Source organism: Rousettus aegyptiacus, unplaced genomic scaffold, assembly GCF_014176215.1.
Source record: "Rousettus aegyptiacus isolate mRouAeg1 unplaced genomic scaffold, mRouAeg1.p scaffold_m13_p_3, whole genome shotgun sequence".
In the NCBI taxonomy this organism is placed as follows: Eukaryota; Metazoa; Chordata; class Mammalia; order Chiroptera; family Pteropodidae; genus Rousettus; species Rousettus aegyptiacus.
In genome coordinates, this window is record NW_023416306.1 from 96,273,914 (window position 1) to 96,287,533 (window position 13,620).

At 31.5% G+C, this 13,620-nt stretch overlaps 1 protein-coding gene across 23 annotated transcripts in view; it reads left to right on the forward strand.

Annotated features, from left to right (window-relative positions):
- Positions 1 to 13,620, forward strand: part of RALGAPA1 (Ral GTPase activating protein catalytic subunit alpha 1) — a 207,855-nt gene that overhangs the window by 47,686 nt on the left and 146,549 nt on the right. For all 23 annotated transcript variants that reach the window (XM_016152108.2, XM_016152096.2, XM_016152091.2 and 20 more), the window contains exons 11-12: positions 8,595 to 8,792; positions 12,019 to 12,153. In XM_016152108.2, the coding sequence (XP_016007594.2) occupies positions 8,595 to 8,792; positions 12,019 to 12,153 (333 nt within the window). The remainder of the gene's footprint in view (positions 1 to 8,594; positions 8,793 to 12,018; positions 12,154 to 13,620) is intronic.

Below are 13,620 nucleotides of genomic sequence, written 5' to 3' on the forward strand. Positions count from 1 at the left end.
TCTCTCACTCATATTTTCTATCTCGTCTCTCTGTGCTATATTCTGGATAGTTTTTTTAATTACAATTCTTTCTAGAAGTTGGCCATTCAGTTTGGTCAATTTATTGTCTCTATTCTTTACTTACATTTCATGATTTAATACTAAACATACTTATTTTATATTGATTGATTGATTCTTTTAATATTCCAGAAGTCTTTACAGGTCTGATTCTGCCATATTTTGTTTCTATATGATCTTTCTCGTGGTGTTGTATTTTCTTGTGTTTCTTGGCAGTATTTTTTAATTTTAGAAGTTTAGAAATTTGATTCTGAAATTTTACTTCTTAGGACTTTATTTCTTAATTTTGTTTGTTAAAGGTTAATTTCTCCAGACAGGAGTTGCATTTGCTTCTTTTAAATGCAAAGAAACACTACCAAACCTCACATTTAACTCAATTCTTGATTTGAGGTTCAAGCCAGCTAGATAATAAGAACACACAGTATAAACCTGTAGTAAGACTAGATTTTGATTTTGGTGTCTCTGGGGAGATTTTTGTTGTTAACTACTCTACATCTCAGTATAGGGAGATTTCTTTGTATACTTTTAATGGGGTGAATTAATTTCTAATTCAACATCACACTGATGATATATTGTCCCTTGGAATCCAAACTTTGTTTAGAGGTTTCCTATTCTCTCTACCTTGCCCTAATAGGTATATGAAAACCAAGGTAATTGATTCTGTTCAAAGTAAAAGTGAGTTTTGTTGCTCTCCCTAAAATCTCTCTGAGCTTGGATTTTATGTAGGTTTTTATTTTTGAAATTTTTTTCTCCTTTTTTTGCTTATGACGCATTTAAGAAGATTAAAAGTTTTTTTTTTTAATCTATCATTTTTGTATTTTCGGTGGGAAGGTTAGTCAGTTTATCTAGTTCACCCTACTCTTGGAAACAGAATTCCCCTCATTGAGTTTTTAATCATGCTCTTTATATTTTAATTTCTGAAAGTTGCATTTAATTTTTTTATGTCTATTATTGCAATAGCTTATTTATATTTTAATTTTTTCTTTTTTTCATTCTTAATTAAAATATTTTATGTGCCTTATTCCAATAATTCCAGTAACTTAAGTCTAATTTGTTTCTGTTTTTTCATCTTTGTTTTGCTTTGTTTTGTTTTTGTGTTATGAGCTAACATTTCTTTGGAATTTGGGAGGAATTACTTTGAAACCTGAATTGAAGGATGTGTACCTCCAGAGAGGATTTACACTTCTGTCAGGTATTCAGGGGTCCTGTCAGCCGAGGTTTACTTTAAGTTATAATTCTCAGCTTACGATTTTTCCCACTTTGCAGCACTCAAAAGTGTGATGGCCAGCCTGATAATATGAATTTGCAAGGAAGACTGTTCTTCCCTTGTATTTCCCTACCCCAAATCAATAGACAGGTTTCCTCACTGACTCTTTTTAGAGTTATTTCTTTTCCCCTCCTAGCTCCCCTTTGCATTGAGGTTGTAGCCTTCATTGCTGTCAGCTATATGTATAGGACTCTGTCTTTCCCTTCTGTACAGGTGATCATTTAAACCAAAGTTCTCTAGGCTGTCTGCTCAAGGCAGCAGCCAGAAGTTTCATACCTCACTTGTCTCTCTGGATTAATATTCATATTTTGTTCTAGATGCAGAATATCCTTACAAGCTGAGTCATTCATTGAACAATATTGTATCTTTAATATGACAAATTTTAGGTGGGAACTGAAATGTTCTGAGATATTGTTTGTATTCTAACAATTATTTTTTAGAAGTGATTTTTAAGGCAAAATTGTAGCAAAAATAAATTTGAGAATGGTGACTCCAGTGAACCATTCATGTTTTGAAAAGGAATTAGTTTTTAAGAGAAGATAGTAGGAAAGCTATTTTTACTTTTTTAATACTGATGATAAATTAGAATCTGAAATAGTTTTTTTTCCTTTTTTTGAAAGCTCATGTTCTACAGTACAGTATAGATGAAAATATTCTATAATCAGAATTATTAATTTAATAATTCTGCCCTTAGCAATCTCAGCTAGAGCACAACTTCTTCTATAGCTAAATAAATTTAGTCAAAATGGTTTTTTTTTTAATTCCCATCCCCTTACTACCTCCCCTTTGATAACCATTAGCTTGTTCTTTATACCTGTGGCTTGATTTCTGTTTTGTTTTTTTGTTTGTTTTTTAATATTCCACAAATAAGTGAGATCATACAGTATTTGTCTTCCTCTGTCTGACTTATTTCACTCAACAGAATACCCTCTAGGTCCATCCATGTTGTTGCAGATGGCAAAATTTTATTCTTTTTTATTGCCAGATAATATTCCATTGTGTATATATACCATATCTTCTTTATCCATTCATCTATTGGTGGCCATCCAGGTGTTTTCTATATCTTGGCTATTATTAATATGCTACAATGAACATAGGGGTGCATATATCTTTCAAATAGTGGTTTTGTTTTCTTCAGATAAATAGCCAGAAATGGAATAGCCAAATCATATGGCAGCTCTATTTTTAATTTTATAGTGGCTATACTAATTTAAAATCTCACTGACAGTGTACAAGGGTTCCGCTTTCTCCACATCCTCGCCAGCACTGTTGTTTTTTGATTTATTGATGGTAGCCATTCTAACAGGTGTGAGGTGATATCTTACTGTGGTTTTAATTTGCATTTCTCTGATCATTAGGCATGTTGAGTTCTTTTCATATGTCTGTTGACTATCTGTACATGTACTTGGGAGAAATGTGTGTTACAGTCTCTGCCTATTTTTTAATTGGATTTTTTTTGGTGTTGTATGAGTTCTTTATATGTTTTGGATATTAACCCTTTGTTGGATGTATTATTTGCAGATATCATCTCTCATTCAGTAGGTTATCTTTTCATTTTGTTTATTGTTTCCTTTGCTGTGCAAAAACATTTTAGTTTTATATAATTCCATCTGTTTTTCTCTTTTGTTTCCCTCGCTCGGAGATATATCTAAGAGGATATTACTAAGAGTGGTGTCAAAAAGAGTTTATTGCCTAAGTTTTCTTCTAGGAGTTTTATGGTTTCAGATCTAACATTTAAGTCTTTATTTTTAGTTTATTTTTGTATATCATGTGATAAAATGGTCCAATTTCATTTTTTTTTTTGCATGTCCAGTTTTGCCAACACCACTAATTTAAAGAGAGTGTCTTTACCTATTATGTATCCTTGCCTCTTTTGTTGTAGATTAATTAGCCTTATAAGTGAGGATTTATTTCTGAGCTCTCCATTCTGTTCCATTGGTCTGTATTATCTGTCTTTATGCCAGTACTGTACTGTTTTGATTATTGTAGCTCTGCACTGTAGTTTGATATCAGGGAGCATGATTACTCCTACCTTATTTTTTCTTAACATTTCTTTGGTTATTTGGGGTCTTTTGTGGTTCCATATGAATTTTAGGATTAGTTGTTTGAGTTCTCGGAAGAATGCCATTGGTATTTTAATAGGGATTCCATTAAATCTGTATATTAATTTAGGTAGTAAGGACATTTTAACAATATTAATCCTTCCAGTCCATGTCCAAGGTATATCCTTCCACTTATTTGTATCTTGTTCAGTTTCTTTTTACAGTGTCTTATAGTTTTCAGAGTGTAGGTCTTTTACCTCTTTGATTAAATTTATTCTTAAGTTTTTTATCCTTTTTGATGTAACTATGAATGAAGTTATTTTCTTAATTTCTTCTTCTGATTATTTGTTATTGATATATAGAAATACAACAGATTTCTGCATATTGATTCTGTATCCTGCAACTTTGCTAAGGTCATTTATTAGTCCTAACAGTTTTTTGGTGGAGTCTTCTGCAAATAATGAGAGTTTTACTTCTTCATTTCCATTTTAGATGCCTTTTGTTTGTCTTGTCTGATTGCTGTGGCTAGGACTTCCAGTACTATGTTGAGTAGAAGTGGTTATAGCAGGCATCCTTGTCTTGTTGCTGATCTTAGAGGAAAGGCTTTCAGCTTTTCAACATTGCGTATGATGTTAGCTGTGAGTTTTTCATATATTGCCTTTATTATATTGAGATATGTTCTTTCTGTACCCATTGTGTTGAGATTTTTTTTATCAAAAGGATGTTGAATTTTGTTAAATACTTTTATTGCATCTAGTAAGATGAATATGTGGGTTTTATCTTTTATTTCATTGCTAAGATGTATTGCATTTATTGAGCTACAGACCTTGAACCATCCTTGAGATGAATCCCACTTGGTCATGGGGTATTATTCTTTTAATGTATTATTGAATCTGGTTTGCTGATGCTTTTTATTCATAATCCTTACATCTGTGTTCAAGGATATTGGGCCTCTGTTTTGTTTGTTTGTTTGCTTTTGTAGTGGCTTTATTTGATTTTGATATTAGGGAAATGCGTACTTTGGAAAATAAGTTTAGAAGCTTTTGTTCCTCTTCAATTTTTTGAAATAGTTTAAGAAAGCTAGGTATAAATTCTTTGGATGTTCAATAGAATTCACTTGTCAAACCATCTGCTCCTGGGCTTTCAATTGTTGGGAGTTTTTTGATTACTTCAATTTCATTGCTAGTAATTGGTCTATTTAGATTTTGTATTTCTTCCTACTTCTATCTTGGAATGTTCTGTACTTCTAGAAATTTTATCTTTTTCTTTTAGATTGTTGAATATGCTGGCATATAATCGTTTATAGTATTCTTTAGTAATTCTTTGTTTTTCTGTGGTATCAGTTTTACCTTCTCTTTCAATTATGATTTTATTTATTTGGGCTTTCTATTTCATGATGAATTTGGCTAAAGGATTGTCTGTTTTATTTATGTTTTCAAACAACCAGCTCTTAGTTTTATTGATCTTTTCTGCTCTTTTTAAAAAAATTTCTATTTTGTTTATTTCCACTCTGATCTTAACCCCTTCCTCCCTTTTGTTTACTTTGGGTTTTGTTTGTTCTTTTTCTAGCTCCTTTAGTTGTAGAGTTAGATTGTTTATTTGGGATTTTTCTCATTTCTTGAGGTAGGCCTGTATAGCTATGAAGTTCTCTCTTACAGCTGCTTTTGCTGTACCCCTTAGATTTTGTAAAGTTGTGTACCTGTTTTCATCTCTTCAAGATAATTTTTTATTTCTTGTTTGATTTCCTTTTTGATCCAATGGCTGTTTAGTAGCATGTTGTTTAGTCTCCACATATTTATGGTTTTTATTTTCTTCCTATAGTTGATTGCTAGTTTCATGCCATTGTTTGTTGTCAGAAAAGATATACGATGTGATTTCATTCTTCTTGAATTTATCGAGGCTTGTTTTATGGTCTAATATGTGATTAATCCTGGAGAATGTTTCATGTGTACTTGAAAGAAGGTGTGTATTCTACAGGTTTTGGATGAAATGCTCTGTAAATGTGTGGTAAGTCAATCTTGTAACATTTAAAATCATTATTATTAATTTTCTGTCTGGATAATCTATGTTTTGATGTGAGAGGGATATTAAAATCCTCTAGTATTGTACTATTGTAGATTTCTCTCTTGTGTCATTAATTGATTTATATATTTAGGTGCTCCTTTGTTGGGTGCATAGATGTTTATGATTGTTATATTTGCTTGGATTGACCCATTTATAATTATGTAATGTCTGTCTTTGTCTTTTTAAAAAATTTTGTTTTAAAGCGTATTTTGTCTGATATAAGTATTGTGTGCCAGCTTTCTTTTCATTTCTGTTTACATGGAATATCTTTTTCCATCCCTTCACTTTTAGTCATGTACCTTTCGATTTGAAGTGAGTCTCTTCAAAGCAGCATGTTAGAGGGGTCATGTTTTTTAATCCATTCAGTGACTGTGTCTTTTTATTGTAGCATTTAATCCATTTACATTTAAAGTAATTATTAGCAAATACGTATTTATTACCATTTTGTTGATTGTTTTTAGGTCGTTTTTATAATTGTGCTCTGTTCCTTTCTTCTATCTCTTCCCCTTGTTGTTTGCTGTTTTTCTTTAGTGTTTTGTTAAGATTCTTTTCTCTTTGTTCTTTGTATATCTTTTTTTAGGTTTTTGGTTTGTGGTTACTATGAGGTTGATATATATCATGCTTTGTAGCAGTCTATTGTAAACTGGTAATTTTTCGTTTCCCAAAAGCCACTATAAGGCAGTAGATTACACAGTGTAAGTTCTTAGAAGTTTCTAGGACCTTTTCAGGTTCATGAGATGAAAGCTATTTTCATTATAGTACTAAGATTTTATGTAACTCTTTCATTCTCATTCTTTCACAAGTGTACAGTGAAGTTTTCCAGAGGATACCTGATACATGATATTGTATCTGATTGAATACAGAAGCAGGCAAATGAGAGAATCCAGCTGTCTTAATTCTATTAAGATAAATATTAAAGAGATTTGCAAAAATGTAAAACAGTACTGCTCTTATTTTAGACAATGCATTGTGTTAACATATGATACGTTAGGTATTCTGAGACTGAAATGTAAACCACTGCTTTAAGGAGACAAAAAATTCATAGATGATTAAATCTTCAAGAATGTGTCCATCCTGATCTCGGTTGGGTTATAATGGATGTTTATTAAAAGAATATCAGAGCCCAACATGTTTTGTTAGTGCTTATTCACTGGGGAGCCTTAGCTATTAGTAAATCAGATCCTATCGTCAAAGCCCATTATTAGAAAACCGTACCAGTTATCTTAAACTAATACCATTAAATATTTGATTTTTCTCTCTCCTGGTTTTTTGATTCCTCCTTTATGTATTTTTTTTTTTTTTTTGGTTATTATGTAGTTTCATGATCGTAGAACCGTAAAACTGGAGATGACATCATCTACAAAGAAAAAATTTGCTGGTTATGTGGATTTGTATATTTGCCTCTGGTGACAATTTCCTCTGTTATCAATTAATAATTGATATCTAATAATGAGTGGTGCTTCTTCATAGAGGGATAAAGTGCCTATACATGGATTTGAATGTTCTGGTTTCTGTGACAATTATTTCTCATTGTAAATTTTTAAATTGGTGTACTGATGTACACATCCATTTTTTAGCCATGGCTATTATCAGTCTTTACTCAAGATCCATATTTAATGTGTTGACAAATCAAATTTTGGAGCCCATAAGAATAAAAGTTATATACACTCTGGTCTTTGTCAAGCCACTTAGGATATAGTATGACAATTTATACAATAATGAATATCTTAGTTCTGGAGATTACCAATATTTTAAAAATTTTAAAATTTTTAATATTTTAAGTATTTTTAAAATTAATATTTATATTTTAGAGCAGTTTCACAGCAATATTGAGCAGAAAATACAGAGTTCCAATGCTAATCTTTAAAAAAAAAAGTTAATTTTTCAGTATCTAAGAATAGAACTTCATTGAGATTATTTGAACTTTCTAAAAAAAAAATTTCACTGAACCTATTTAAGAATGACTGAGCTATTGCTGCTGCGATTATAAAATAAATCATCTAAGAGCAGGCTGTGATCACAGTCATGCCATTGATCATTAAGCTGCTGGAATATGAGAGTGAGAATATGGGAATGGGTGTGTTAGATTGATAAAAGTAACAAGCAATATAGTTTGCTAGGGAATCAATAATGAATAAAAGGAATACTAAATAATATTAAATACCCTATTGATATTACAGAGTAACTTTTCATCATTATCTTGAAAAGATGATTTTCTTGACTAGTTTCATTCAGATAAAGTCATTTGACCCCATGATTATTATTAAACACACCTACTAATAACTCTGGAATAGGAAATGGCAGATTTTAGGTAAATGTCATGATTTTTAGTTGAAATTGATAGTGGTTGTAAAAAAATTAAAATTAATTTAATTCTACTTTTATTTGTAAATAAAAAGTACAGTGAACATGTTAATACAAATACAAACATGCATAAGGAAAGAACTTTGGTGAGGTTAAAAGTATTTTACTGTTTTATTTTTGCAGTCTGAATTACATAAAATGTTTTGCTATGAAATGTGTGGAGGAAATATTTACTTTTTTAAAAGTTAAGGCAACACAAATAGTACCTACAGGAAGGAATAAGTAAGATATTCCTTTTAATTTGCTAAATATTTTGCCTTATTATTTATATGATAAAACTTTATTACATCTAAAAAGAAATAAGAAAGCTGTAATATTTTTTTTATATGCTTAGAAAAGCTAAGTGGCCTGTTTTGTGTGATTTTTATTACTTGGAATCAGATTTAATTTTTTTAATTAAAATAAATTTTGATAAAAAGATTTTAATAGTAATCCAAAAAGACAACAATATAAGTAAGAAAATGTGATATAGTATGAAAAGTTGTATTTACACTGAGCTTTTTAGAACCACAGTTATTTTATGAAACAAGGAATATTTTCATTCTGAGACAGATAGTACTATTGAAACGATTCTTTACTCTTTGCACTTGAAATCATTGCTTATCTACCAAAAGCATTTCCATCTCAGTGTATTTATAGATTATTTGGAGACAAAAGGCTGCTTCTGACAAAGCATTCGTTGACTTTAACTCTTTAAAAATCATTTATATCTCACATTTTTTAACAAGATATATATGTATTAGTGATTTATGACAAAGTAAAAGATATCTAAAAGGTATTTCTGTTCTCTTTTTCACTAGGCATTTTTGTTACCGATTTGTGAAGCAGCAGCTATGAGAAAAGTAGTAAAAGTCTATCAAGAATGGATCCAGCAAGAGGAAAAACCTTTGTTCATGCAAGAGCCTGAAGAAATTGTGATCTCTTCTTCAGACTTACCTTGTATTGACAATGTTACAGACCATGATATTTCAATGGAAGAAGGTGAAAAGAGAGAAGAGGTAAAATGATAAGACTACATATTTTAGTATACATTTAATAGATTAGATTTTCACAGAACTATAATGTGTTCACACACACATACTCAATGGGCAGGTAAAGATACCTTTCAGTGTATTTTACAATTTAGATAATGTAACAGTTACTTTAGTACCCTATTCCAAAGCTCTTTGATGTCGCCACTTTAAAAAATTAGTTTTGAGTTTATAGACAGATTCTTTATGTTATCGTCTAGATCAAAATTAGATGCTGTTATAAAAAGTATAATATTTAAAACTGTGGTACTGGATCAAAATGGATGTTGTAGTAGTTCTTAGAGTGATTACCAAACTACAATTCCTTCTTGCCTGTCTTGTTCTAGAATTGGGTACCCAGTACAAACTAGATTGGTCTGATTTCTTTCTTGGAAATTTTGCACTAGCATCAACTGCAGAAAAAAAAATCCTGATCTGCTAAATACGTTGGTTTGTGATAAGAATGACTAGAGTTTACTCACAGTGGGGAAAAGATAAGAGAAAAAGAGTAAAAGTGGAATTTGGGTTCCTGATTCCTTTCATTCTTTAAGCCTAAATAAATTCTCATCCTTTGGTTGTTTAACCATTGTCATAGGTCAGGTTCTCACTAAAAATTGGAGTCTAATATTGACATGTATCTTACTAAATCCAGATAGGAGCAATTTAATAATGTTTATTCACCTTGATGGTTAATTTAACATCATCAGTGGAATTTATCAAGATATTACCTTTTGAGTGAATAGGCCATATTCAACAGAGATTCAATAAATCAAAATATATGTGTATGTGTATTGTATATATGTAGAGCATCCTCCTTTATGTCTAAGAAAGGAAAAATTACTAATAATTGAAGTGAATAAAATTAACCATGTAAATTATGAAATAATATTTGCAATTCTGTTTGGTAAACATAATAAAAATATCCAATTCTTGCATCAAGCTAGAAGATAAACTTTTCAGTCTAAATTATTCATTTTCCCCCAATTTTTTGTTATGAATTTATAACTCAGTATGGAGCCTACCCTGTCATTTACTATCTTTAAGTAAATGATAGATAATATAATCTGTGTTCACACATAATTAAAAAACAAACAATTGAAAGAGGGAAGAAGGCAGGGAGGAAAGGAAGCTACAAATGCAAGGTGATGTAGGTGTGGTATAGAGGTATGTTTTACTGCCTAGTCAAATACTAAAACCAGTGATACCATTACAGGTATGTTTTTTCAAAATGCCAACATCTCTTGCTAATGGCATGAACCAAAAACAAAAGATAGAATCACTCATTGATTATATTTCTGATAAATTCATTATATTAAAAAATCATTTAAAATTTGGCACTATTAAATAGAATTAAGTTATAGATTTAGATAACTATAAGTGTTGTTTTTTTTTTTTATTCACATAATAGTACCTGTGAGACATTTGAAAGACATGCTGAATACAAGATAGTTTGTGTATGTACAGACTGTCATGTACCTTGTGGTATGTTTAGCATTCCCTGGTTCATCCCATTAAAAATCTCACTGGTGTTCTCAGTTTTCGTGACAACGAAACACTCCCACAAATTTTGAAGTGTCCTGTAAAACATAGTACTGCCGACATTAAGAACAAGTGTTGGAGGTATAAACATGAAAAGACGTCATTTCCACCTTTACTAACTTAATGGTGTAGCAAGAAGACAGATATGCAGAGTATATAGTATAAAACTGTTATTGCTATGATCTCGAGTATGAAAGAGGGGATACCTAACTGCTTAGAGAAGGCTTCATGAGGAGATTGTGTAACATGAACAGGTAACATTTGAGAAAGGAACCACACAATGTGAATAGAATCTGCTAAGATGTGGGAGACCTTGAAAATATTTTTATTTGACTGTAGCTAAGAGCAGGTGGGAGAATGTTAGGAAATATGAGGTAGGCAAGGATTAGACTCTAGTAACTCGTATGCCATTATAATGGACTTTGATTACCTTTTAGACGTTGGAAAGCCTTTGAAGGATTATGAATAGAAGAATGACATAGATAGTTACATATTTCAGGAGGATTATACCAAGTCCAGGGTGGAAGATAGATTGGAGGCCAGTGTGGAGGCAAGGGGACTAATTAGGAGGTATTAGCAAAGTTCAGAAGAGAGATGATCAGTACTTGATATAGATAGGACAGTGGCAGTTGTAATGGGAATATAAGTGAGCTTCTTTGGTGGTAAAATTAATATGCCTCGATAATTAATTGCCTGAGAGAAATGGGGAGGTGTCTCGTTTCTTTCTTTGGCAAGCAGGGTAGTTGCCATTCACACTGTAATAGGAATTTTTAAAGTTCAGATTTGGTGGTGGTGGCCAGGGTGGGTAGAGGGGTTGGTAGAAATGGAAAGGACACGGTTAATAAACTTACTTTAAACATCTTAAGTTTGAAGTGCCCGTGGGTCATTCAGGAAGAACTATTCAGAAGATTTCTGACCATAGGAGTGTGGAGCTTAAGAGAAAGGTATATACAGACTAGAGCACGATACATTGTTTTGGTGACTCAGTTGAGTTCAGTACTGCTCCCAATAATGATGGAGTAGTTTACATTAGACTAAACCACCTGTGTATTACAATTATAAGCTCTAGACAAAAATATTAAATAAAAGCTATTTGGCCAAAAGCAGAAAGGAACTAGAGAGTAACTTAAAAAAAGGGAACAACACTGAGTGAAATTTCTATTTATGTGGCTTTTCAACTGACGGAATCCACTAATCTACAAGACTTTCAACAGCTAAACCTCAAGCAGAAAACTGCTTTCTTAGTGGTTTGAAGTATCAGTTTATTCTGTCTTTGGATAACAAGAATTTTACTCTTCTTAAGTAGGATAATAGAAGCTATTTTTTATTTTATTTATTTGGATTCTGACATTTACTTTAGAACAAAATTCATCTCTTACAAGGCTGTTAATAACCCCTTTTCGTATGTAAGTGTGGAGAAGTTTGTACATCAGATACATAGAAAAATGTCTCCATATCTGAAATGATATATTAATCTCTGATTTTTTTACTGTGTATTTTTGTCAATGAGAACCTTTTTTACAGTGAACATACATTGCTTTTGTAAAAAATAAGACATTTCTGTTTTGAGAAGATGCTTAGCAGTAGGGTGCAATAATTTGCAGTTTATTAGCTTACTGATTTGTGATAGCATTCTTAATTAATGATATATTAAAAGCTTGGTATTTTGCTTCAGGAAAATGGGACCAGTATTGCTGATCATGTTCGAAATTCCACTTGGGCAAAAAATGGCACCTACCAAGATGTTCATAATGCCTCTGAAGAAGCTACAGAACAAAACATACAAGCTGGTACCCAGGCAGTTTTGCAGGTGGATCACTTCTTGGTTATATTTAAAAAATAAAATAATCATTAAATATTCTGAATATAGTTCAGTATCTTGGTGCAGAGTATAATCTTTTAAATGTTATAAGTTTACCACACACATTTATCAGTTATTGTCATATTAATTTTGCTCTTTTCCTTAACTTTTACTTTATAATACATTTATTGATAAACCTCACAAATTTTCTAGACATTTAAAAATTTTATATAAATTATGGTGTACTATCATTTGCAACATCCTTTTTGCATTAGCCATTATGTTTTTGAGATTTGTTGTTGACACATAGCCGTAGTTCATTCATTTTAACTACTTTGTGGTATTGCAATTTATGATTACGTCACAACTTATCTTTATGTTGATAGTTTTTTGTTTGTTTTATTTTGTTTTTTTTTACGCCTACAGCACCTGGTCTTCCTAGGTGATCTCCCATCCAAGTATTAACAAGGCCCAACCCTGCTTAGTTTCCGAGATCAGAGAGGATCAGGCTTGTTCAGGATGGCATAGCCATTGTTGATGGTTTTTAACTTGTTTCCAATTTCTCACTGTTCCAGATCATTCTACATTGAATATTCTTTTATATAGATTTTTTTGCACATGTAGGAGCTGAACAGAAATATTTTAATGCCAAGTTGGCATCTTCACTTGGATTCTAATAGACATCTTAGACTTCACAAGTCTAAAACTTCTCATCTTGCTCAACAAATAAGCTCTTCCTGCAATTTTTTTAATTTCATTTATTGGCAATTCTCTTTTCCATTTGCTCAAGTCATCTTGTTTCCTGTTTTTCTTTTATATCTTACATCTAATTTTACAAAAAATCCTGTCAACCTTCAGAATGTATGCAGACACTGACAAGTATTCAGCACTCACACTACTTGTTGTGTCCAAGCCTCCATAATCTTTCATCTGGATTATTGTAATAAACTTCTAATTAGTATACCTGCTTCTGCTCTTGTCTACCCTTCACCCTGGTAATATTCTCAAAATAGTAGCCAGAGGGATCCTGTAAAATCTAAGTCAGATCATGTCATTTTTCTGCTTAAAAGCTCTCTGGTAGTTTTTCATTATCATTAAACACTAAAAAGCAAGTCTTTCTAATAGTCTAGAAGGCTTTATTTGCATCATTGCTCCACAGAATGGTTGGCGGACTATTGCTAGCCCGCAACATAATTATAAAGTTGAGAGTAAGAATTTAGAAACTAAGTCATTGAGTATCTTGATTCTGATGAAAGGTGAGGTTTGTATTTTGTATGTCTTTTTGAATTTTTCCTATTTTTAATTATATTTTACAATAGGATTGTTCTGCAAAGACTGGGGGAAGAAAGCTGTTCTTTCACCATTGGTAGTGTGAGAAGCTCTGCTCCACATGCTCTGTTTCTTAACATATATCCCACTGCTTTGTTCCCTTACTTCATTCTATACTCCTTACTGTTTCTCAAATATGCTAGGTAG